The 25,970-nt window shown below is 41.5% G+C and overlaps 1 protein-coding gene across 1 annotated transcript; it reads right to left on the bottom strand.

The window, feature by feature from the left end:
* Positions 1–921: 921 nt before the first annotated feature.
* On the bottom strand, positions 922–25,970 carry SHISA5 (shisa family member 5). The gene is made up of 7 exons (XM_056501406.1): positions 25,859–25,970; positions 21,637–21,802; positions 21,306–21,392; positions 20,089–20,148; positions 6,811–6,926; positions 6,290–6,508; positions 922–4,216 (listed from the first exon to the last, which is right to left on the bottom strand). Exons 1-7 carry the CDS (start codon positions 25,920–25,922, stop codon positions 4,140–4,142), a joined length of 789 nt encoding a protein of 262 aa, XP_056357381.1. The 5' UTR covers positions 25,923–25,970; the 3' UTR covers positions 922–4,139.

Here is a 25,970-nt window from a genome sequence, read left to right as displayed (position 1 = left end):
TGCTGATTAAACATGATGAAAACATAACCAGCAATATTCCTCACCCAAAACTGGGTTCTCAACTTCTCAGTTCAGCAGTTTGCTCTACTATATGACCATTTACTGAAATAAAGGGTGAAGGTACCTTTGAAACCCTAAATGCTCCTTAAGGGAATCTGCAGATTTTAATCAAAACCCAGGTTCTGCTCCTTAGCCCATGTGCAGAGAGAGGAAGGCACAGAGTTTTCCTCTGAGCATTTCTCCACTGTCACTTCTCAAACTCAGCCATACTGCACAGGTAGCACCTGCTAAAAGTCATGGGAAAAGAGAAACAGATGAACTAAAAAGCAGTGCCAACAAAATCATCACAAAGAACTGCAAATTCCTGGTGTCATTTCTAGCCCAAACATTAATTACATGTTTTCTAGATTTAGGTTTTCAGGAGCATGTGTTTTCTCTGCTGCCCCCAGTCAACTAAGAGAAAATTTGAAATGAAAGTGGAAGTGACTTATATTGCATCTCCAACACATTATCAGCTTGCAGCTGAGACTCCAACAAATTCAAGAAGCAACACTACGAAACTACCCAATTATTATGAGGTTTTGATTGGGTGTTAGTGGTTTTAATTTCCGTGTTGCTCCCTTTTTCTTTTAAATGCTACATTAGAACATAGCTGGCAATTCAAGGTAATAATGCTGATACATTAAACACCAATTCATTGCTGTGTGGTGTCATTTAAAGAGTATTCCTGACCTGCTCAAAGAAAATATTTTCAAGTGAAAGACTAATGAGTCAGGGGTATGAATACACCCTAAAGCATTTTTATCAAAACTATAAAATACAACATTTTACCAAAACATTTTCAGACAGTAGAAAGCATCACTTACCTCATATTGAATTGGTCAAGTTGATGAATGAGGCACAATACTCAACACACAAGTCTAAACAGGTTGAGAAGATATTTTTAATGAAATTACAGACTTTCTTAGAATCAAATTCTTTTGGATTTGCTTGGCAGTAGCCTATCAGAGGATCATTTAGGAGCTTACATTGTACTGTCCTTGCTTTATTGTGTGACCTGTAATTTTGGTTAGGCTTCAGTCTCTACCACCAAAAGTGATATTCATGATACAAGTGACCTGAAGTACACTCAGTAACACAAGCTGTCAAACATGAAGATAAATGAAGATTTGCAGATACACCCCTAAATAATACTCAAAATAAGGGTAAGAAAATCAAGGTGAGAGAATGTACTTCAAACACTGCATTTATTACAAAGGTGCATAGACTTTATGCTATTTGGTTTGAATACTTATGTTTAACCTACAAACAACATACAAAGCGAGGTTACAGTATGTAACAAAAGCAACAATGATTATCTAGTAAATTCAATATTCTACTGTCTTTAATTTCACAAAACACTTCTGAAACAAAGGCACTTACAGAATTAAAAAAAAATAAGATATCAACATTTGAAGTCTTAGCTCCCTCCCTACATCACTGTGGAGAACAAGTGTGACGTGAAAGCGACACATACTGTGACTGACACATCAGCAGGAGCTTAAACTGGAAACTTAGGGATCATCTCCATCTTTTCTGCAACCATCCCATTCTCTTCAGTATTTGAAAACAAGCTTCAACAAGGCTGCAGGGCAAGAACCAAATAATATTTGGTCCTACATCTCACTGTTAATGACAATTAATGCACTAACGATAAATGAATCACAATCTGATTAACTGTGAACTGGACCATTTTACCTTCTTTCAGTAAGTTTTGTAACTGAATTAGTAATAATGACTGATCTCTTCACTTGTATATAGTTGTAATGTCCACTGAAGGAAAGGTGTCCATTTTCAGGCTCCCTAACCCTACCCTTTATCTCCAACCACTACACACAGCAGTGACAATTCAGGACCATCTGCTTGGTCTGTACAACTTCCACCCCAAAACCTGATACCTGGGAATGTCTGTTGCTGCTGCCACCTTGCTTTCTTCCCATCTCCTCAGGGATGATGACTGAGCCATCCTGCCACAAAATTGCAGATTTCCTCTCACAACCCAAACATGACACTGTGACTGCCCCGAGCTGCTCCCTTTGTCACACCAGGTGGGGGACAGGAAGAGCAGGGCACAGTAACAACCTCAGGAAGCCCCACACTGGATGTTGTACCTGTGCTCTCCCTGGCCTGGCTCCACCCAGGCTAACAAAGGTGCTGGAACAATCTCTACCCTCCTTCTCCAGGAGTTAGGATCTGTGGCAAGGGATTTATTTCTGCAGTTACTCAGTGCCCTCCCACAGAAACATTCTGATTTCTAACGCAACACTTCCTCCTCCATACAGCAGACACCATGCTTTTTTGGTTGTGCCTATGTAGCACATAGGAAGTTTTGCCCAATTTCTCAGCTGACAAGGCAGGAAAGAGGAGGAACACAGACATAGGATACACAAACACCTGCTCTGTAAGTGCCTCTTGGCACTGTTTCATGTTATTAACTTCCACACTAAGAGGTGTAACAGAGGGGCACAGGTTGTCATGAACTCCAATGTAAAAACTTTCAACAAGTTCCTTCTGAAATGCCCTGAAAACTTTCTTTAAAAAAGAATCTAAATAATGCAAAAATAGACTCAAAAAATCAGGAAGAGGAGCAAGGCTGCCTTTGACAGCAGCAATTTCCATTCACTCTTTGAGGTAAAACAATGCCACCAAACAATATACCCCAAATGTAGAATCACAGGACAAATGGCTCAATGGCCTCTCTAAAAAAAATAAAATCAGTGTAAAAGATATGTTAAAATTATTTCACTGATTATGTCACAGTGATACATGGAAATAACTACACTGTTCTATGAGGATTAACAAAAAACTGCATTTAATGTCAGAAAAGACAGAACTGTTGAGGACAGTGAAGAAAAAAAACACCTTATTTGTTTGAGCAATTAAAGATTCATAAAGCCTAAAGCCCCAGCAATGCTAACAGATCTTGAGATGCTTCATGACTGACAGCATTACCTTCTTAAAAATACACTACCTGGTTGTGATCAAAACCTTCCTTTCTCTGACTTCTCATTCTCTGCTCAGCTTTATGGGAATGTTGAAGACAAAAGGGAAGTTTAATGCCCACTGTGGCCCCTCACCCAGCAAACTGTTACTCCAATGCAGCCTGGATTTATAAAGGTCTGTAATTCTTAGACTCCTGCCATCTACAGTTCCCACTAGAGACAGTGGAAAAACCCTGAGCATTTGAAAACCCCAATCTTCTGCTGAAATTCCATCTCTCCTGTAAAATAAATTCCTTCTCTGTGATGAGGCAGGACTGAATGCTGCCAAGGTACCTCTGCTTAACATATGATTAAGGGGCTGATTTTAATTCCAAACTCATCAATAACAGATGGCTGAAGTAAGCTTGTCCAGTACTACCTGAACAAGAAATACTCATCCAATAATTTTTATGAAAAATTTTCAGGGTTTCAGCTTTTGATCTATTTGGTCCATTAAGTGGCAGAGAGTTGATTTCTAGCTATAACACCCAATGGAGGCACAGTTTTTAAAACTTAAAATTGGGACAGAAAACAAGGAAATAATCAACTCATGCTATTTAGAACTAGCTCAAAGGCAATTAAACATGGTTTACTACCCCTTACCAAAGGTAAATGTGTTGCAAGAAAGGAAAATTCCCTTTTAAATGGTAAATGAAAGGAATTAAATGATGGCTTAACTAACAATATAAGCTTCAGAACAGGTAGAACTTACATAACATGTATCAGGTAGTTTCTTAGAGGTTAAGATTTTATATTTTAATACTGTGCAAAAGATTGCTACAGCTTTGGATATTTGATAATGCTCATATTAGACCATTCCTCTCAAAATTATTGCACAGCAAATGGTATTGTGGTTCTGTACTTCTGAAATACTCCTTCACGCTTCTCCCACTGTATCTAGAGCAAAAACTCTTTCTGTATTTACTTGAGGTATAAATTAACTTCTGCAAAAAAAATACTCCTTCCTTGGAACATTAAAAAATATTACTGAATTGATTTTCACTCTACTTAGACATAAGATTGTTGTCTTCCAGAAAAATATAGTACAGGTGCGTGGTGTAAACAGAACAAATTATGTTTTGACAATTTTTGTATGCAGAAGCACGGTAGAAGAGTTTTTCAATAGGTGGGCTTCTGAGGATCCATGTAAGCAGGGTTGTAAGGGGGCTGGGTGGGGTAAGGGGCTCCAGCACCAGCTGCAAAAGTAAAACACAAGAAAAAACAGATTTGTAAAATGTACATTCTGAATTCTGCATATAAAATGGCAATTTCTGTTTTGAGCACACAGTTAAGGGATTCAACTTAGCCAGTATCTTAATTGGACTTGAAAACAGCTTTGCTCACTCATAAAACATCTGCATTTCAGAAGTAAGACCATAAAAACCTTTGCTCTTGTTGGCTTTGGGGCTTCTTTGAGGCTGAGTGTACATAAGTAGCCTTCAGGGGAGAACCTAGTCTGAAAAAAAAGGAACAGATTTGGCTCAAAAAACAGAGCCAGTGGGAGTCAGAAGTGCACAAACAAGTGGATATACCTGATAGTGTGCTGAGAAACAAAACACTGGCCAAAATAAAAAAATTAGAGAAAACATCTTAGGATTCCCTCAAGGAAAATGCCTTCTTGCTAAGTGTCAAAAAAATTAATTAAGGAAGTAAAATAAAAGGGAAAAAATCCCACCACTACATGAAAGAGTCTGACTTATGTACCAGATGTGTATCCCTTGGAAGAGACCTTTATTTTCTACTATTCTGAGAAAAGCTGCTCTTAAGTGGCATCTTCATTTTCACCTCTGTCAAACAGCACAAGTTTGTTCAAGTAGCACCTGATCAGATCCCTGGAAAGTGCAAGTGTGGTTATCTTCTGCTGATCTTGTAAAGTGAGTAGGTTTGGCTCCTGTGTGGCAGAGCAGGTTCTCCCCTGGCATGTGACCTAATTAACATCCTGCTCCTTGGTTAAGAGGAACGAGAAATGAAGGAAAGAATTCTCACTGTGAGGCATTTTCAGCTGCCAACATGGATAGTGCTTTGGTATGTTCCCAGGAAAAAAAACAACAAAACAACTGTTTTAAAAACTAACAAACCAGCAACAGCCTGAGAAGCCAGAGAGAAGTGAAATGACTAATTTATTGGCTCCCTCATAAGAAAAAGATGAAGCCAAAGCACTTTGGCATAATCCTGTAAAACCCACAGCTTCTTTGGCATTTGTAACAGAAAAATAGAGTCAATAGTCCTGCCAAGTCAGTGTTTTCATATGTGGGGCTGGTTTGCACATTATTAATGTACAATTTCTAACTGTTTGCAAATCTTTCACACCATGAAAAGCCATTTTATATTCGAGTTGTCCTGGAAGTTACTTTCTAAGGGCATTATCTACTAGTCAGGACTATGCTTTCTTACTTAAAAGGATGAACAGTGAGGTTTGTAAGGGCTTGAAGATCCTACAGGTAACAGCCTAGTTTTGGCCCCTCAGAACAGTCTGCAGCCAATTGTTCAGAGAACATTACCAGCAGAAGTGGGAATTAGTCATTGCAACAATAAGGCTGCATGAAAACAATGCTGTGAAAAAAGGACAGCTGAAGAAAAAAAGGTTCTGATAATTCTAACAGGAATTTGTCAACAGACTTCTCCTTCCAATCCCTTTGTCATGGGCAGGGACACCTTCCATGAGACCAGGCTGTTCAGAGTTCCATCCAAACTGGTCTTGGACACTTCTAGAGATGTGTCCATAGCTTCTCTGACCAGCTTGTACCAGGGCCTCAGAAACCTCACAGAAACCAAGCTTTTTCCTAAAAACTTTTCCTAATAATCTAAACTTGCTGTCTTTTAGTTTGAAATTTGAATCCATTCCCCCTTGTCCTGTCACTACATGCTCTTACAGAATAGAGCTAGGAATATTAGATTAGAAAGGGATGTGGAAATATTCAACTCATGTATACATATATATGTTAATTTGCTTTGATTTTAATATTAAAGTCAGCTAAATTAGTAAAATGTTCTACAGGATCTGCTGACAGTCCCACACATTGCCAAACTTTGCCAGTACAGCTCAAGCTCACACCTCCACTGGCAGTGCTTAACACAGAAACAGTGATAGGGAAATTTCCACCATGGTGAATAACAGCACCCACCATAACCTGAGCTTTATGTAATTTGTTTACATTTATATTAAAATAGCCATAGAAAAGAATAACTGTAAATAACACAAGACTTTCTCCAGAGCAACTCTCCCTTTAGCTGCTTAGGACATGAAGAAGCTCTTAGTGCTGCCTTACCTGCCACAGTTTCATGGTAAGCTGGGGGTCCTGCTGGCTGCATGGGGTAAGGGGGAGGGTACTGTGCAGGGTATGGAGCCACTGGCATCCCTGGCTGGGGCTGGATAGCCACGGGCTGGTAGCCTTGGTATGGAGCTGCTGGGTAGCTGGGTGGCACTGCTGGCTGCTGGGGATAGGCAGAGTGAACCACTGTCGTGGTGGCAGTGGTGGTCACCACAGCTAAAGGCAAGGAAAAGGAACATGGTTAGTGCTGGTGGTCCCTAAACAAGAATCCCAAACAACTCCCAGACCCCCTCACATGGTGGGAGAGAAAAGAACTTCTAAATATTCAGAAAATATTCTAAAACATCTCTCTGCAACTTCACACTCTGAAATGGCTTAAATGCTGATTTTTAATATTTGGGTATTGCCACTTCTGAGCAGAGTATTTTCACCTCTTACAGAAACACAATTATCCAGGAGGGATTAAAAAAAATCCTCTTCAAAGATGTAAAAAAGAAAATAAATCTAGAGCTACTTACGCCGTGGTCTTCGACATGCTTTGTACAGACAGCAACAGGAACAGGTGAGGCACAGAATAATAGTAATGACAATCACTGCAAAAACAGTAACTCCAATGGCAATAAGGCCTCCAAAACTGCAAGAAAGAGACCACCAAAACTGGTAAGAGTCACTCCTTAACCCAAGCTGCACAAACATGTTGTTCCACCTCCAATCTCTCAGTACTCATTTGACTAAGAAACAACTGTGCAAAGCAGTGCTGCAGGAGGTCAGGTCTGCTAAGCCAGGTACCCCTGACAAGGGGTCTTTGGTCCCTCTAATTCTAGTCTGACTGTGATTGTTGCTGTTTTAGTGAACACACAGTTTCAGAACATGACCACAATGAAGCATCCCAGCTTTCAGGGTGACAGCAAGTTCTTCCCACATTCCCTAAGACCTCCCAGTCCCAAACTCAAGATAACCTCCGCACTGAACAGATTCTTGGCAGGCTCCTTTGCATCTGTAAATAGGTATTTTAGAATCCATGTTTCACACAGTCAGGAAGAACTGAAATTCTAACTTTACTGCAACATCAAGTATACAGGCTACATTATGGGATACAGAAACAGTGCCTAAAACTCACAAATTTATTATGGGAAGACAACAGCTTTGACTTCTGTGATGAGCACCAAATGATGGAGGCAGACACAACCAGTTACCTCTGGAAGCTTTACAAATTCTATTTACCACACAGGGGAGAAAAGGTATCACAGCAAAGCCAGTGACAATTCCCTTTAAAGTGCTAAATGAAATGATCTGTTTCCTACTGTCTGAAATCAATAAAGCCCATCTTCCACAGATGCCTAAGTCTCCAGCACTCTTATTTCTTAAAAAATACACCATGCATTAGTTGTGGGAACAAATGCAGGAAGTCAGTGTTAACGAACAACCAGCTCTAAAATAACGACCAGAGAGCCAGTTTTGCATCCATCCTGTTTTTGCTTGTTGGTAGAGATTTTGGCTACAGAGTTCTCTTTGTTTTTTTCCCTGCTCGGTTTCCTGTTAACAGCTTTAAACAAAATTACACACCACCACAGCATCCAGCAATTTTCACTTGGTTACCAAACACCCACCAAATGTGAAGATTGCATTTGAGAATCAGTGACAAAAAGAATTGCAAAATGCTTTAGCCCTAGCCCAAATTTAAAAGACCTCACCTCAGTGTCTTCTAGAGCAATTTAACCTTTAGTAAACTGAGTGCTGACTGAACACAAGCCCTGACAAATAAAAAAGGCTCAACTTAGAATGCATCATTTCCCCTTAAGAGAGGCTGCATCAATTTTACTCTGTTTAGGCAAAAACCAGAAGAAAAAGTTTGAGTCAAATATCTTTCAAAACAGTGATTTTATGAAATTGTAACTGTATTTGACTTGAGCACTGATTTTGTCAAGAACTAAAAGCAGCACTATGGATACAACCATGAAATAGTAAATGGGATACTGTGGATTGCCCACACACACTGCAACTGAGCATTTACATCTAAGACAGGAAGCAGGAACTGCTGCAGCCTCCTGAAGTCACAGGAACCATGTCATAAACACTGCCAGGAAAATAAATGGATTACTGCAACAACACCACAGGATGTAAAGAGGAAAATAACGTGTTGAGAAACACATGCGTTTTGCCCCATTTATTTGCACAGAACATTTGTGAGATGCTGCCCTAAGCATGCACTCCTAAACACCCAGCTTTTAAGTGTCCTCTCATCTTCATAAGCATTAGCTTCACTTCAGTACAGCAAGTTCACAGCCAGCTCATCACCATCCAAAAAAACCCATTTCTTTCAAGCTTCATTTAAAAAGCAAAATACAAATGTGATTTCAAGAGAAGAAAACAGAGAGAGAACTGCATTCAATGGATTCGTACACTGAATTATCCATCCTGATTCCAAAGTTCACAAGGAACAGCAAGAACACCTGTGACAAACTACAGACACCTTCAGAAACTGCAGAACAAGAAATGTCAATTGCAATTTCTGATACTTGAGGAACAGCCAACAGCTTTTTCTTTCCTCTTGTTTCCACTTCTGGATCAACCCTGAAAGAGCTCTCTCACTAAGGAAGTTAACATCACATCCATAACACAGTTATTCTCCAGCAACAGTAGCAGAGACAAAGTAAAAGAGTCTTCTAGGTTCTTCCTCAGGCTTTTTCCCCAGTAAAGGAAAAATCCACTTTTTTTCTAGTGAATTATGCTAAGGAAAGAAATTCTTGTGTCAAGGAAAGAGATTAGGACTGACAAAGACAACTAGAATTCCTCACTTGTACAGACAATGAACTACTTAGAACTTTAGCGAAGGCTGGGCAGGATCAAAGATACCAGAAAATTTGAGATAAAGTAGAGGAAATATTTACTCATCATATACTAAGTACAGCAGGAAACTGGTACAGCCCCCTTATCCTTCAGGACTAAATTAATTTCTGATATGAGGAGAGAAAAATAGCACAAGCCCATCTGCAGCCAACCTGGCCATCAACAGATAAAAACACTGACCATGGGCTCCATTTGTTTATTTTTAATAAAGTTTCCTGCTCAATGAAGCAGATTATCTCATATTTGCTACCTCTAATAAGGAAGGTAACAGAAGCAAAGCTAAAAAACCAACACACCATGTCCTCACTTTCACCAAGTTTTAGAGTCACCCTGTGCATTTGGATCACTTGTGTCTTTGAAAAAATTGACACAACCACGACACAGGGACATTTTGCACCCATCTTTTGAAGAGTTAAATGGAGACACATGTTTGAAGTGCAGGTGTCTCAGGTGTACACATTACAGTTCTGTGCTTGTATGCAAACACTGTAATCCAGTCCTACCCACTGAAACACTGTCTGATTGCTGCAGACCAAAATTATAAGCTTTCAGAGACAACCCAGCAAGTAAAATGACAGAGACGAGTTAGCTCTTCTCACAGTTCTTTAAGGAGTGTAACAACTGATTACTGGCAGGCATTTTTATCACCCTCTTCACAGCAGATAATTTTCCTGCCAGTGCTTGGGCTCATGCAGGCTAATGTCTTGGAACAACACTAAGTAGGGAAACATTTACAAAAAAAACAAAAAGTGCTGTGAACTTGTAATTCATGTTATCAACATTCTCTTTCAACATCAGAGTTCTTCAAAAAGAAATTTTTTTCTAACTATTTTTACTGACAATCAAAACTAGCAATACTCTTTCAGAATTTCTGCATGGCGAGTCACTACCTTACTGTAATAAAGTCTTTTTACTGCCCAAGGATAACTGGCCTGAGCACTTCTTGAGCATTTAAGTGATATCCCTCGACTGAGAAAGCTGCAGGAAGGCTGCCACTGACAGATGATAGTCAAGTGAAGTCAGAATGGTGCTCAACATACTTTACTCAGTGAACCTTTTAACCTTCAGGAGACAAGACATGCCAGGCACTGTATGAAGAATCTTGCAGTGTGCTAACTCCCTTCTTTGACAAAAATTGCTTCATTTGTTTGCTTTCATCTGATGAATCTGCCTGAATGGCTCTAAAATATTTGGAAAAATATAATGTATATTATAATATAAAATAAAGGAAAAATACATTAAATGATAATTTAATTACTGTTAGCACTGTACATAAATAAAAAAGAACAATCATGAGGGATTGCTGCTTAATGATTCTTCCCCTGAATGGTTAACCATGAGACAACAAAAGCCAACCAAAACTGAAAGCACACCTGAACCCTGCATTCTGCAAACAAACGTCAGAATGCAGAAATCAGCCACAGCAGCAGCTCAGAATGCTCTCCTGGCATCAGTCACAATTTAGGTTCCCAGACTCCCACATTATATATACCATAGTCTAAATAAAGCACACACAGTTACAAACAGCTTGAACTCATTCACTGACATTTCCTGCTTCTTTCTCTTCACAGAAAAGTGAACTTTTGCCAATGAATTAATAAAAACAAAATCAAACCTAACTGCAGTTTTACTGCAGCTAAGACAAACTGCAGCTTCTCATAAAACATACAGGAAAGCAAACATGGAGAGATTTACTCCACTAAGTAAAAACAGAGAGATAACATCCTGCCCTTTCCTACCACCACCTCTCTCTTACCCCCATCTTCTCACCTTTGGAAAGCACTGAAGTGTATGTGTAATGAGAATGTCTCTCAGACTCACCTTTAAAGCTAATTATTCAAAATATCTATTAGCTCACATACAGAGTTACCTGCCTATTTTATCCCTTTCAGGACTGAATGAGATGCAATGGATATATTAAAATGTGAAAACCAAGCACAGGATCTAAATAATACTGCTTGTAGAAGTCAATTCTCAAGGCAGTTGCTCATGTTGAGGATCGCAATCTTAAACAGTCAAGTGGAAAAGAAATGCAGAGTTTATTTAAAGCATTTTCAAATATCAAAGTTTTGATTTCAGCAATGTTTTTTTTAACTCTTCCTAATAGTTTTTATAGTTCACTGACTTTTAAAAGTCAGTGACATTTTGTACATTGATTCAAAAGAAGTTTTCACATACCTATGCCTTTATTTGAGTAGGACACACTAAAAATTTTGTCTTAAGACAAAAAAATATCCAAATGAACAATGAGACCACCTAGTTTTGAAAAATTAATTTAAGCAGCCTCTTTATTGTGCAAGTTTTAATCTATTCTAAGATTTGTTCCGTGCTTTGAGAAACACATTGGTGAGGTTCTTTTGAAAAGCACTGCTGCTTTTAAAAAACAAACATTTACAAATAGTAAGTTATGGCTGCAATACAGGGTAGAAAGACTTTAAAGATAATTTAGGCCATTCCTAAAAGTAAAATAAAAAATTGAGCATATGCATGTCATTCCTTACTGCTCCAGAAAAGGATCCAGTTCCCAGAAATTGGTAAATATCCACGTTTGCCCTGACTCTGGTGTAGGACATGACTAAACAAGTCCACAGAAAGAGATACTTAACTAACGTTTTAGTCACAGCCATACAATGCCATGTACTGCCTCTAAAGTTTAGTAGGAAAATAATAAAATATTTTTTAAAGCAATATGAATTCCCAAGAGCCTTTCAGAAGGGATTAGTTTTACAACTTTACTAACAACACACTTCCTCAGTTTAATGTTTTAGCATACAAATTCAAAATGTAAGAACCTCTTTCCTGAAGATGAAACAAAAATAATTTATTTTTACTTAGAAAGCAAACTCACAGGAAAACATTACCCTGATTTTAACACATGCAAGAGTGACCAGCCTATTTTAGCACAGCCAGGAGCTTCAGCACAAGCAGACAATCAAAATATACACCATAGCTAAGCCTCCTACACCAGGTGCAATCACAGTAATTGCTGGTGCAGCCTTGGCCACCTCTCCAAAACAGGATCTCTACACGATCAGGAAGTTTCCAAATGATTCTTGTGGTAGGCAACAGGCAGCCTGAGACTCAGATTGAGCAGCATGGTTTCAATTTTACAAACTCTTGGTTGTTTCATCAGACTGGCAGGTTGAGTAACTGCAAAGTCACTTTACATGCTCTGCAATGCAGTGAAGTGTGGATGGGAATTGTGATGCCCGGTGTTTCAGACAAGTGTTAACTCAATTAGCACTTCACAGTGTCTCTCCAGGAGTTCTGCCCACATACAGTCCCTTAATGTCATGGAAAGGGTTTCACTTTATTTTAACTAACACGTCAGAGGAGCACCAGCTCAAGCCATGACTACCTCCAAACTGCTCTAGCCAGGCACACAGATTAAATGAAAACCCCAAAAACTCAGCACTACCTGCCATAATTCTTTCTGGGTACTCCCAAAAGGAGAGCTTGGAACATGAGCCCCATCAAAACAACACCTCTGCTCACCTGCAGTAAACACAGCCCTGAGCTACATCCCCAGAGCCCACAGCTGAGCACAGCCCAGGGACCCAGGTCTGGCAGGAGAAACAACCTAAAACAACAACAATAATGCCATGGGAAGCAAGAAATACTACAACTGCCAGAATGCTATAGAGAAAGAGAAGGCAAGAATCCTTTGGGAAGAAGTTTTTGCTAAAAATGTACTGAATGGAGCCTTTAGCTGTTTGTTCAAATAGGAATCTGATGTGGATTACTTCAAGCCCAAAATAATAAATTTTAATTTTATACAAAGACCTACTGGAAATAAAGCTAACTATTTTTTTTAATAATATATTTACATTATTTTTTTAGTTCTCCATTTTTTAAAATAACATGTTTAGCACAACATGTTTTTAAACAGCTTTATGAGAAAGTGGCAGGGAGGGAACTTCCTGGAGTTTGTGGTTTTACTCAGGCATCTGACAGTCTGATCCAACAGGTTATTATGGAATATGTATACAAGCATCTCTTCTTGGAACATAAAGAGTGCACTTGTACTAAATATGTCTATTTATACAAATCCTTTCAAAATACATACTAAAAATACAATTTTCCGGTGAAGTTTGCCAGGAAATCTATTATTGTACACTTTGTAGACAACTGAGTAACTGCTATAAGTAACTGGTGCATTAAAATATGCACATAACAAAGGGAAAAGTCAAGGCTGCATTCAGAGGGACTGAAGTCTTTTATGACCAGTGCAGGAATTAACACTGCAGCTTCATGCAGGCCCCCAGACAATTTTCAGTTCATAGGACCCCTAGCATATAAACTGTCCTTAAACACAATTAAAGATATTTACTTCTGCAAGTGGTAAATAAATCTTAAATGTTCCTTTAGTGGCAAAATGAGAATGTAGATTGATTACAGATATTTAAGGCAAACAACATGAGTCAGTTCCCTTCATACCACCCACTTCAAGGATACAGGATGTTACCCCCACACCCAAATTCAAATTTGGCAATGAGAAAGATTTTTCTTAGATGGTTAACTGAATTAACAGAACAAGTTTAAATGAAAAAAACAAAAACAAAACAAAAAAACAAACAAACCCAAAACAACTAAGTGCCACAAAAAAATTAACCACAAAAACTGCAATATTATGAATTTGCTACTGTCAATACCATACTATTTCTAGAAAGCAGATTTAAGCAACTAATTGAAACTAACTTGGCCAAAGAGTTAAAGGATTTTTTTCCTGGCAAATTGAAACCTGGTGTATGTCTTGCCAAACACACTGGAACTGCAGTAAAAGGAAGTTTAGACTAGCTTACACCCACCTGTTTTACCTGCCTTATAACTCCAGCTTTTATAGGACACACACCTTTTTTTTACCCACATTACTCATAGATCATCACACATACAAAATTTCCAAGTACTGTGTTCAGGCAGGAGCAGAGTTTAAATTACGTAAATTAATTATCCTGTACTACTATGAACTTACATCCTGCTCCAAATTCCACTTCTCTTCTGGAATATTACTCATCCAGCACAACAAGGATCATCAAGGAAAATCTAACACTGTACAAATGAGAACAGACCACTGCAGCAGAGTTCACTGGCCAATCACTACTTCTTTTAAATGGCATTGATTATTAAGACCTTCACCAAAAGAGTCACAAAATCAACTTTGATAACTAGTTCCTTTCACAACCTCTTAAAAAAGAAAAAAAAAAAAAAAAATTTTTTAATTTACTTCTCAGTGGAATTGAGAGCCAGAGATCGTGCTAATAAAAACAGAGGTGTATCACATAAAAAATGAATTGGTATAAAACGTTTTGGTATAAAAGACTTTGTATTCAAAAAAAGGCCAATCCCCTACCCAATTGGTAATTTCCTGAAATTAAACTAGTTTGTTCACTTCACAGAGAACCCTACAGCTGCAGTTTTAAAAGGCTGGGCAATTTAGGGTATTCTCCTCCTCCCATAACACATCTACCAACACAATCTGTGGCAAATATACCCAGCTACACCTCAGTCCATGGCTTTTTTATAGCGGTATATGAAAAAGCAGAGTTGGAGGTACCTCTGGAACTCACATGCTCAAATTTTTACAGATCCTAATAAATAGCCATTGTGGTCTTTTAAACACGTTTTTAAAGGACCTCTGTTTCTTTGGCTATAGGATCCTTCTTGGAGGACTACCCTTCCTGCAAGCACTTCCACAAGCTCTCCCCAGAGTCAACCTGTATGGTAAATTTTTCTGTTCTCAGAGTTACACAGAAGCACAGCAAAACCCACAGCTAGAGGGAACACACTACCCTGGTAGGTACCTACAGTCAATGAAGTACACAGCCACAGGAAAATTAACTCCTGAACAAAACCCAAGTGATCAATCTTGCTGTGTCTTTGTAGGCTCAGGCCAAGTTATCTTGTTTGCTGCTGTCACCAGCCCTCTGTGGTTAGCAGAGAAGGCAAACCCAGCCATGCACATCTGCCTCTTGCACCAGGGCAGCATTTTTCTACCCCTTGCTGCTTGGTTTCAGAGGAAATGAAACCTAAGTGCCTACAGCAGCACACACCACAATTCTTAACTCTGCCACCTTCAAGCAGCTTCCTGAAGAACACTGTGAACACAAAACCAAATGCTCTGCAATGCAAGTTATCACTGCTAATTGTGCAAGCTCATGTTTACTCTTCAGGCTAGTAAAAAGCACAGAATACTTTTTTAAGTAGCTTCAAATCAAAGTCTCAGTGGTTTCCAAGCAAGCAGCTTGCATTCCTTGGAGGAATTAGCCTGTGCCGGAACACCAGCCTCACAGAACAGGCTGTATGCAGTTTAACTCATTTTCTCATTAATTACAGAAAATATCAAGGGCCAGCACTGGAAAAGAAATCCTCTGCTCAGAGACTGCTTACATTTCTATAAGCTTTTTTCCAATTTTCATGGAGTCTTCCCTCTAGAAACATTCCACACCCATCTGGACACATTCCTGCATAACCTGCTGCAGGTGACCTTGCCTTGGAAGTGGATTGGACTAGATGATCTCCAGAGGTTTCTTCCAACTCTAACAATTCTGTAATTACCTCCATGATTTACTTTCTTACCACTACAACCTATTACAGATCCTGGAATATCCAAATACATCAGGAAGAATAAAGTGGAGTCCCTGATAGCGACAGCAGTGGAGGAGAAATGGGGCATAGTTCAATATCACAGTATTTTTGACCTTGTCTGTAGAGAAAATATGGGCTTGAAAATATCTAAACCAGACAAAGCAAATCATATAATATATAGGATAATCATATCTTTCACGGTTAGAAATATGCTGGTTTTGCCAGGTTAGCCACATTTCAGCCAAAGGCAGGCAGAATATCATGGATTTTCTCCATATCACAAAAGGACAAGGAAGCCACAAGACAACACATGGCCCAAACCCCAAATGAGCACATCCCTATCCAACAAGCCTGGTCTGTCTCTGCTGGCCAAAGCTTTCCAGGAAGATGGACATTCTGCCTCTCCCTTCTCATAAGGAGGAACAGCCTTGCCTCAAGCATTACTATACCTGTTACACAATCTGCTGTAACTTACAGGCAGAAATTAATTCAGAAACAGAGCCTGTGTACACATTACACATTAACTGTGTACACAGACAATGTGAGGTTTTGTTTCCAATTAGACAGCCGGGTATCAGCAGCCCCAACTACATTATTTTCTTCTGTAACTCTGATACAGATGTTCTGAATTGCTCCACCTCCTTAAACACTCAAATACTTCACAATTAGTTGAATTGTGGATATGAGTCATCTAATTTCCTTTTCCACTAAGGGTCACTATTGGAAAATTGGCATACCAAGGCTAAGTAATCACATTACCAATGAAAATAATAACAAGTTCTGTCCCAATGAATCAGTGCTCTTTTTGCACAGTTTCTTAAAATAAGAATACTATGTATGGCAGAATGAAAAGGGGAAAGCAACTAAATTAACCTTACTGCTCACAATCCATCTTTGAAATTAAAGGAGGAAAAAGCTCAGTAATCCAATTAAAATGGGGGGAAAAAATCCTGAAACATCTTCTAGTAGTAAACCCTTGCCACAACACATTCACTAGCAGCAGAAGTTAGAGAAATCACTTATGATCAAGGAAAATTTATGAAGTTCAGCAGTATGAAAACTATGCCTACACCCTGACCTAAAAGCTCCACATGATCTTTAAGGACAAATCAACAAAGCAAAATATCTGAATTTGAGTTAACCCTGACTTTTATACTTTTCCTAGAATGCTTACATTTGCTTCCAAATGCAGCATTCTGGGAAGCAAAAAGCTTTCAAGTACTTAGAAGTGCATTATTAAAACACCCAAATGGAGTGTAATTTATTGTCTTTAAAATGTCCAAAGATTATAGGGTATGGACTGCTTGCAGTGTGAAATAAACTTAAAAGGATTGTCCCAAAGGGCATTCCTGCCTCAACAGCACCTTCTACTCAATACAAATACTGAAAGACATTCATTCTGAAAGATGATACTAAAAAGAAACCTACTGAAAACTGGTGCTTTGCTTGCACTTCTGCAGAAGACCTCAGAATAAACACAGCAAAAAAGCAAAAGTACAAACAAACTAGAAATTGCTCAGCCAGGCAAGACAACAAAGAACAAACATTCCACCAGTAGCCCTACCCTAACCCTGTCCTTAGAATTAGGGTGTAATTATGGCAGGATTTCCAAGCAGGGAGAAGAAATACCCAGACCACAAAGTCCAGTGGCAAGTCCACAGGTAGTTTGTAACTAGCCCTCAGAAAGGACAAGTTCTCTTCAAAATAAAGGATTTGTGAGCACTGTGCCAGGGTGGTAACTCGATCTAGAAATCAGCCTGATACAAGAATGGGGAATTAAACACTTTCTGACCCATAATGCCAGGAAACATTACCTCCTCTCAAGGGCAGTGTTAAAGGTAATATTTGCAACTTCTTAGAAAGAACAGGGCACTAAAGGAAGTTGCCCTTTGCTGCCTCCTGTCATGTTACAGACTGTTCAAAGAGAATGTGCCTCTTGTTGGAGATACAAAGAAATATTCCAACTGACATCAGGCCTTCTCTCTACACAGTGAAGAATTAAAACTAACATAGTCATCAAGAAACAAGGCAAAACCTGCCTTTTAAAAGAAATTGGCACAGAGAGAGGGTGGAATATACCTTGCAGGCAAGGTAGCAGGACAACTCTTGCAGAAGGAATACAGCTTACTGCTTGGTTAAGAAAGTACAGAAACCCCAGCATACAACACAAAATCCCCGGGCACTGTCTGTAACTAAACAAAAACCTACTTGGTGTCCCACTGGCTGCAGTCACAGTTCCACTCACTGCAGTTCCCAGTATTGAAACAACCTACATGGGACAGCTCAGTCATAAGTCATTTTGGAAAGTTCTGAGATGTGGTTTTCCTTCAGAGTCATATCCAGGTAGCTTTTCAAGGACAGTATTCCTGTGAGCAATTACCACCTTTCTAATAAAAAAAATAATTCTAACAAGAAGGTAAGTTTGATGTCGAGTCTAGGCCTTTGCACAACACCAATTTTTCAAAGCTGCAACGCAATTGAAAAGGAAAAGAGAAGTCACCCATCTTCTCGAGCTGAGGCATCCACAATTCTCTTTTTACACATTCCATAGCTGAAAACAAAGGTAATTAAAACAATTTAACTGCTCTTTGCTACATGCTTTTTTCTGTCATTTACAAAGACCAAGCCCTGACTTCAAGATAAGGCTCACATCTGCTGTACTGGAACCACATGCCTGAAGACAGAAGATCAGCCTAGCTGAGAAAGGGCATCATTCCTCCAAGCTATTTGTTACATCAAACCCTGCTCCTTGTGGAAGAGATCAAGGCTCCAAGACATCCATGTACCCCCTCCATACCAGCACGGCAGTGCCTACTGCCTTTACCGCGGCTCCTTCCTCCCCCGCAGGAAAAGATGTGCCTGGGCTTGCAGAGCGCGGGGGCTCCGCCCGGCTGTGCCGCGGAGGGCGCACGGCCCCGACCCCCGCCCGCCGCTCCCGGTAGCGAGCCCTCCGCACGCCCGCAGGCACCGGGCGGGCTCCCCCGCAGCTGTCAGGGTCCCGTCCCGCAGCCCCAGCCCCGCGCTCACCCCATGCTCGCCGCCGCCGCTCGCCCCGCGCCCGCCGCCCGGCCCCGCGCACGTCACGGCGCCCGCACCGCCCCTTAAAGGGGAGCCCAGCGCCGCCGCCATCCGAGCGGCCGGATCTGCGCCGAGACATCATCGGCCGGGGCACTGCAGCTCGGGCGGCCCCAGCATAGCGGCAGATAGCGCTGGAGCGAGGCCAGGGGAAGCCAGCATGGTGATAAGAGGGCTGGGGCACCTCCCCTAAAGGAGACAGGCTGGGAGAGCTGGGGCTGCTCAGCCTGGAGAAGAGAAGGCTGTGTGGGCATCTCACTGCACGTCCCAGTGCCTGAAGGGGCTACAGGGAACCACAGAGGAACTGGAGTGACGGGACAGGAAGCAGGGAGTACAGATTCAAAGAAGGGAAATTTAGGCTGGATATTAGGAAGAACGTTTTTACTGTGAGGGTCGTGATGCCCTAGAACAGGTTGCCAATGGAAGCTGTGGATGCTCCAATCCTGGTGTGTTCAAGGTGGGACATATGTCCCTGGCTATGGCAGGGGAAGGCTGGGAATAGATAATCTTTAACACCCACTGCAACTCTGCAACATTCTGTGATTAATCCCTGCCCTCTCTCCATCATCTTCCGCACTGTGAAAAACTGACACATTTTTATACCAGGACTCCTGCCATCACCAATACAGGCTTAAAGGAATTTACTTCTTCCCAAGATCGAAACAAACAGAGAAATATTGATAAAAACTAACTACAAAAGATGTTAGAACTCCAAGGAGATACTTAAAAAAAAAATAAAAATTCTTCCAGAGCCACTATGGATTTTCTAAGAGTACAAAGCACAGAGTAACAGCCATAAACTAAAACAGAGGATATTCCACCTCATCATGAGGATAAACTTCTTTATGTTAAGAATGGCAGAGTACTGGAAGAGGCTGCCCAGGCCATTCAAGTCATACCTGGACACATTCCTGTGTCACCTGCTCCAGGTGACTCTGCCTTGACAAGGGGGGTTGGAATGGATCTCCTGAGACCCCTTCCAATGCCAACTGTTCTGTCATTCTGTGCTAATGCTTCAACATCCAGTTCAGCAGGGAGGATACACATTATTATATACTGAGTCTGTTATGGTCTAAATAACAACATCCAGCCTCCTTCCTCATGTCTCTCCTTCTTCCAACATTTACATAGGTTTTGAGTGCTCCACACTCTTAACACACAAAGTAATTTTTATATTTTTGTATTCTAGCAGCACAGAATCATGGAATTAAGGCTGGAAAAGACCTTTAAGACCACCGAGTCCAACTGTGAAGAACCTCTATACAAATCTCATTTTAAAAGCTTACCTGGGGCCAGGAGAATCAAAGAAATCATCAGGATCTTGAAAAATCTGTGAGTCAGGCATCCTGTAACAAGAAAATTCATCTAAAAAAATTGAATTTACGACTTATCCAAGTTACCTAGCTAAGTTTCAAGTGCTTATGAAAGGTAATGTACACTAAAAAGAGAGATTTTTTTTGTTGCCTGTGGTGCTAAAAGTATGGAATTGACATTTGCCTGACAGCACCGTTCCAAGGAAGTTTTGCAAAATCCAAAATCAAATAGACCATACATAGATTTGGAGCAGCTGTGGATAAATGCATTTACTGCATTAGCCCTAAGTAACTAAAGTTAGTCAGTGATTAACAACAAAAATCAACAAATTTAGATTTTTACTAAGCTCACCTTCACCATTAATTAAGCTTAGTTTCACCCAGGTATGTTGACACAGGCATCCCTGCTGTGAGGAGGGGAGAGGTGCAAGCACAGCAATTTGTCCACAAAGTGGGGTCATATTCTCATCCTTTACATGGAGAAAATCAAACACCAATTTTATGAGGGTTTCTGTTACCTTCAGTCAAACTGAATCAAAGGCAGAACAGAAGTGTGACATTTCAGAGTCACTCCCTCCTCCACCTGGCTAAAGGATATCTGACAGTCTGCTCCCATGCTACCACTGCACATCACCATGGCCTCCAAGGATCCCATCTGTACTTTGAACAAGGCCTCTTATGCCTGGGTAAAGGGGAGTGATGTTTGCCTTCCCTGCAGAGATATGGGTGCTCTTCTGTGCTGCACAGAGACAACACTGAGCTCAGGCCAGTGTTCCACCCCAGACCTCCTTCAGTGGTTAAGCCCTGCCTGAGCCAGGTGCAAGATAAGCAAGTGGCTCAGCTCAGGTTTGTGCTCTACCAGCCTCATTGATTCTCCACGGCAAGCCTGGCAATTTTCCACATTATCTGCTCTGTGCTACAATCAAAACTTAGCAACAGATGTTTTTAGAGTGTGTCCTCTCTGCTCCTTTGGGATACCTTTCACTTGGTAACATTCTCCATCTGGAGCAGATACCAGCGGTACCTATCTGGTGTCCTGCAGCATTTTACAGTGCTAAGCTTTCAATAACAAGGACTTTCCATATGATATAGTAATACTGACAGTGACAATAATTTTAACAAACATCAATGCATATTGTATCAAGCCTTGAAGCCCTCCCACCAAGGTAAAAAAAAAAGCATATCCCAACCAGCTGTTGGACTGTGATTCACGGATATCCCTCAGTCTCTCACTGATCTTCTTTAAAGCTTCCACAGGATCTTCTATGTCAGACACCCTCAGAAAAATTAAATGGAGTGTAAGTATTTGAAAATTATCAAGAAGACACACATCAGTTCACGCATTAATTTATCCAGCTCATTTTTCCCATTTCACAAGTAAGTAACAAGCACTAATGCTGATCCCTGATAGAGCCTGCTAGAGATATAGAGGAGAAAGGTCCTTTAGGAAGATTTACCTATTAAACAGTGTGTCATTTGATGACAGAATTATGTGTTGTATACATTCAGTTTGCCTCATACCTTTCATTAAGCTGACTGCACTGGAGTTTTTGTTCATCAAATTTTAGTAATACGTTAGAGCAGCAGTATCGATTCAGACAAGTTCCACAGCAGAAATCAGGACAGGGTTGTGCAAGTTGTACTTCACCAAAATAACCAGTATATGCTGGACAATCCTCACCCAAAACTGTAAAAGAGTTACAAACCAATAGTTAGTAAGTAAAGAAATAATAATACAAAGTCTTTTCCTCATACTGACCAGATCAGTTAACATTGTTATCATTTATCATTGAAATACGCTGAAAGTATTTGGGTCAGGTCCTACAAACCAAGTATTTCCTTTAGTGTATAGCAAAGGCAAATACTCCTCACATACACCTTCACCAAGCACCTCTATCCAAATGTTCACACAGACATAAGCACTAAACTGCATGAAAATATAAGATGCTGGTGATAACCCGCTTCACTATATCTGAGAGTAGCTACTGAATTACTGTAAAGACTCAAAGAGCAACATGAGTTACCGAAAAGGTTAAAAATACCAAAAAAGCCCTAAGATCAGTTAGAAGAAAATGTTAAATTTTCCTAGAGATTTGACTTGATGGAAAAGATGCAACACCACTGCATTCACAGTAGGTTTGGATTTCCACGTGACTTGATTGTTTCTACCTGTTGCTTTCTTTACTTCACAGAAAATCCTAATTCTGATAATCCACTGCAGAAAACAGAGAAGTCATACAACAGATTCTTAGAGGTAAAGTCAGTCTAGTAGCATTCCCATTGCAGAATCACCTGGTTCAACTCCAGTGGTAATGCAATGGGGATGTTCATGGACCAGGATGGCTCCCCTAGGGAACACCCCACTTTTCAGAACTGCATTGATTGACACATTCCTTAAAGGACTGGCTGTTTTCTCTGTCTTTGCCCTCCCAAGTCTCAATAACTGCAACATAAGAATGGCATATTAAAAGTTTTTTAACTGCCACATAAAAATATTTCTCAAAGTTTAAGCAAAAATCATTTCCCAAGAAGGGTATAATTCATTTTTCAGTGACAAATGCTGCAGTCAGCTGGTTTCTATTCATCATTCTCCTTCCTATCACATTAACAAGACATGCTCCTAAATCACACTTCATCCAAAAAACTCGAATTCTTTCAGGTGTAATTGTTCAGATAAAGCAAACAGGAAGAGGCAACGACAGTATTTAAACTGACTTTAACGTTTGAAAATTCAGTGTTCATTCTCTGGCATCAAGAAATACCTGAATATTTCACACAAAACCTTTCCACCAGTGTTAGAATGATAATATAAAATGCAAGTCTTTAATTGAAAGCCTTAATGGTGCACAATATGGTGATCTGCATACATTATACAGTATTTCTACTATTTTTATAAGGCTGATTAGTATATCTATCAAATATTGTACAGTAAGAAGAACAGTTGGTTGGGTAATTTCCCCCGCCCCGGGTTCTGCCCCACTGGAGCCCTCCCCCAATCTTTTTTAGTCCTACACTTTACTGTGTCAAATGTAAAGTGCAAAACAAAGTGTCCTTGCTAGACTAAAGGCAAGACTAAACAGAATTTCAAGAATGTATTAGTAAAGGTTTGGAAAACTATGGGGGAGGACAGGAAAAGTACTAGAAGTTATAACTTTGTATTAACGGTCCACAAAATTACAAACACATGAAAAATATACAAAAAGCGAAAAAAAATTTAGGCATCACAGCCAACGACAAAAAGAAAAATAAAAATCTTCTAGGGGTTTAAACATGAAGGTTCATTCATCAGAAACAGAGGGACTTCTGTAGCCATAGCATAGTACTTTTTACAGCTTTCCATATGCTTACACATGGTCGATCAAATCTTTCCTCTGCAGATACCTAATGCCACCCGACTCCTCCCTCCTTCCTCTATCCTTGACAAGGAAATGACAGGTAGCTAAACCAATTCCAAAATACCTTGTGAAATTACACAGCAAGGCAACCAACAAAATTCCCACCTTCATCTCACAATTGTACTACTGCAGCACAGTAAAATACCAAAGAAAACCAAAGGCCTATGCCAATTCTCAGGTGGCTGAACTGAACCAACTGGCTGAGCACACCAAGGAGAAGAATTTGATGCCTCTACTTTGTTCACTCTTTCTCCATCAGCTGTGGCATCCATAAGACTTCCTCAACTGACTGAATTCTCCAGCTCATCAGCTGATGGCACTTTTTTCCCCAGCTGGTCTTCTGGTGGGATAATTATTTAAATCACCTGAGAACAGGTACAGTCCACACCCAACCCAACACAATCCAGTTACTGAGGGGTTCCTCCTATCCTGCAGGGCATTAGCCTGATAATTTCACACCATCAGTACCACACAAAACCTGTAACAGCTCCCAAACTCTTCCCACCCAGTCCCCAATCACAGCAGTAAGTGCAGTTACAGCTTCATGGTGAGTCAGCCCGAAGAACCCTTTTTCTGGTGCTCATACCTTGACGTACTTACAGATAAAACTCTGACCATTTCAGCCACACGAATTTCAGCTCAGCCCCCAAACAAACTGAAAATTGTGATCCTGGATTACTGTGACCAAGTCAAATGTCTTCTTGCACATCACAAACAACTTTCCTGCACAGGTTTGTGCAGAATTTGAACTCTCTGATCAAGTGACACCACTGACATATAAAATATAAAGAGCGCTTCTCCTTCTCTGAGACCTCACCAGCTAAGTTCTGTGATCACATCCACTCTTTCTAACCATACGACGATGTCGGGGAAGACCACAAGGTCCATCCTCTAAGCACAATAACAAAATACCAACAGATTGGGCTGCTGAAAAAAAACCCCAATTATCAATAATAGCATCTGATCTGTGAATTCAATCATCAAACAAGCTTACGTAAGTAGTGCTGTTTATGTGATATCATCACTTAACACATCAGTGTTTCTATTACCTTCCAGTAAAAGGGTAGAATTTACTGTGTTGGGGGTGAAAAGGTGAAGGTTCTTAATGGGATGCTTCAAGAATGACCGGCAGCCACTTGAGCACATCATTGCCTTACCTTAGTCATCAGCAGCCCGTATCAGGCAGGCTCCCGCAGCCACTGCTGGCCGGCACCCCCGCTCAACCCAAACCCAGCCCACATCGGCAGAGCTTTCCCCTCGGCGAACAGAGGGAATTCCGCGCCAAAACCGCTGAGCGCGTGTGGGCACCTCCCGCGCCGGGACCACGTGCCCCCAAAATCACGCGATCTTCACCCCAAACACCCGGCTCCACAAACCCCAAAACCATGGCTCCACAGCCCCAAACACCCCGGTTCCTCAGCCCCAACACCCCGGCTCCACAGCCTCAAACATCCCGCTTCCATAGCCCCCAAAATCACGCGTTCCACAGCCCGAACACCCCGCTTCCATAGCCCCCAAAATCACGCGTTCCACAGCCCGAACACCTCGCTTCCATAGCCCCCAAAATCACGCGTTGCTCAGCCCTAACACCTCAGTTCCACAAACCCCAAAACCACGCGTTCCTCAGCCCCAACACCCCGGCTCCACAGCCCCCAAAACCACGCGTTCCTCAGCCCCAACACCCCGGCTCCACAGCCCCCAAAACCACGCGTTCCTCAGCCCCAACACCCCGACTCCACAACCCCCAAAACCACGCGTTCCTCAGCCCCAACACCCCGGCTCCAAAACCCCCAAAACCACGCGTTCCTCAGCCCCAACACCCCGGCTGCACAGCCCCCAAAACCACGCGTTCCTCAGCCACAACACCCCGGCTGCACAGCCCCCAAAACCACGCGTTCCTCAGCCACAACACCCCGGCTGCACAGCCCCCAAAACCACGCGTTCCTCAGCCACAACACCCCGGCTCCACAACCCCCAAAACCACGCGTTCCTCAGCCCCAACACCCCGGCTCCACAACCCCCAAAACCACGCGTTCCTCAGCCCCAACACCCCGGCTCCACAGCCCCCAAAACCACGCGTTCCTCAGCCACAACACCCCGGCTGCACAGCCCCCAAAACCACGCGTTCCTCAGCCCCAACACCCCGGCTCCAAAACCCCCAAAACCACGCGTTCCTCAGCCCCAGCCCGGCACGGGCGCCCGAGCTGCAGGAGCTGAGCTCGCAGCTGGGGCTCCCCACGCCGGGGGCTTCGGCCAGGCCTCCCCGAGGATGCGATCGCCGCCTCCGAAAGCGACACCGGAGCCCCTCCGCTGGCCGCTCCCGCACCTTCCCCGCTCCCCGCGCTCACCGGCCGCCGGCAGCAGGAGCAGGAGGAGGAGGCAGATGCCCCGCACGCCTCGACACAGCGCCATGAGGGCAGCCGCGCCCGGGGGAGCGCAGGGAGGGGCGGCCCGCGGGAA

This window comes from Oenanthe melanoleuca, chromosome 12 (genome assembly GCF_029582105.1).
Source record: "Oenanthe melanoleuca isolate GR-GAL-2019-014 chromosome 12, OMel1.0, whole genome shotgun sequence".
Taxonomy (NCBI): Eukaryota; Metazoa; Chordata; class Aves; order Passeriformes; family Muscicapidae; genus Oenanthe; species Oenanthe melanoleuca.
The sequence above is the reverse complement of the archived record's forward strand: the minus strand, read 5'-3'. Positions and strand labels throughout refer to the sequence as shown.

Excerpts from the sequence above, each read along its gene's own strand:
- SHISA5 (XM_056501406.1), bottom strand. The coding sequence starts at position 25,922 with ATGGCGCTGTGTCGAGGCGTGCGGGGCATCTGCCTCCTCCTCCTGCTC. Across the intron at positions 21,803-25,858 it reads GCTCCTGCTGCCGGCGGCCG|TTTTGGGTGAGGATTGTCCA; the intron begins GTGAGCGCGGGG and ends ACTCTTTTACAG. Across the intron at positions 6,509-6,810 it reads AGCATGTCGAAGACCACGGC|CTGTGGTGACCACCACTGCC; the intron begins GTAAGTAGCTCT and ends CCTTGCCTTTAG.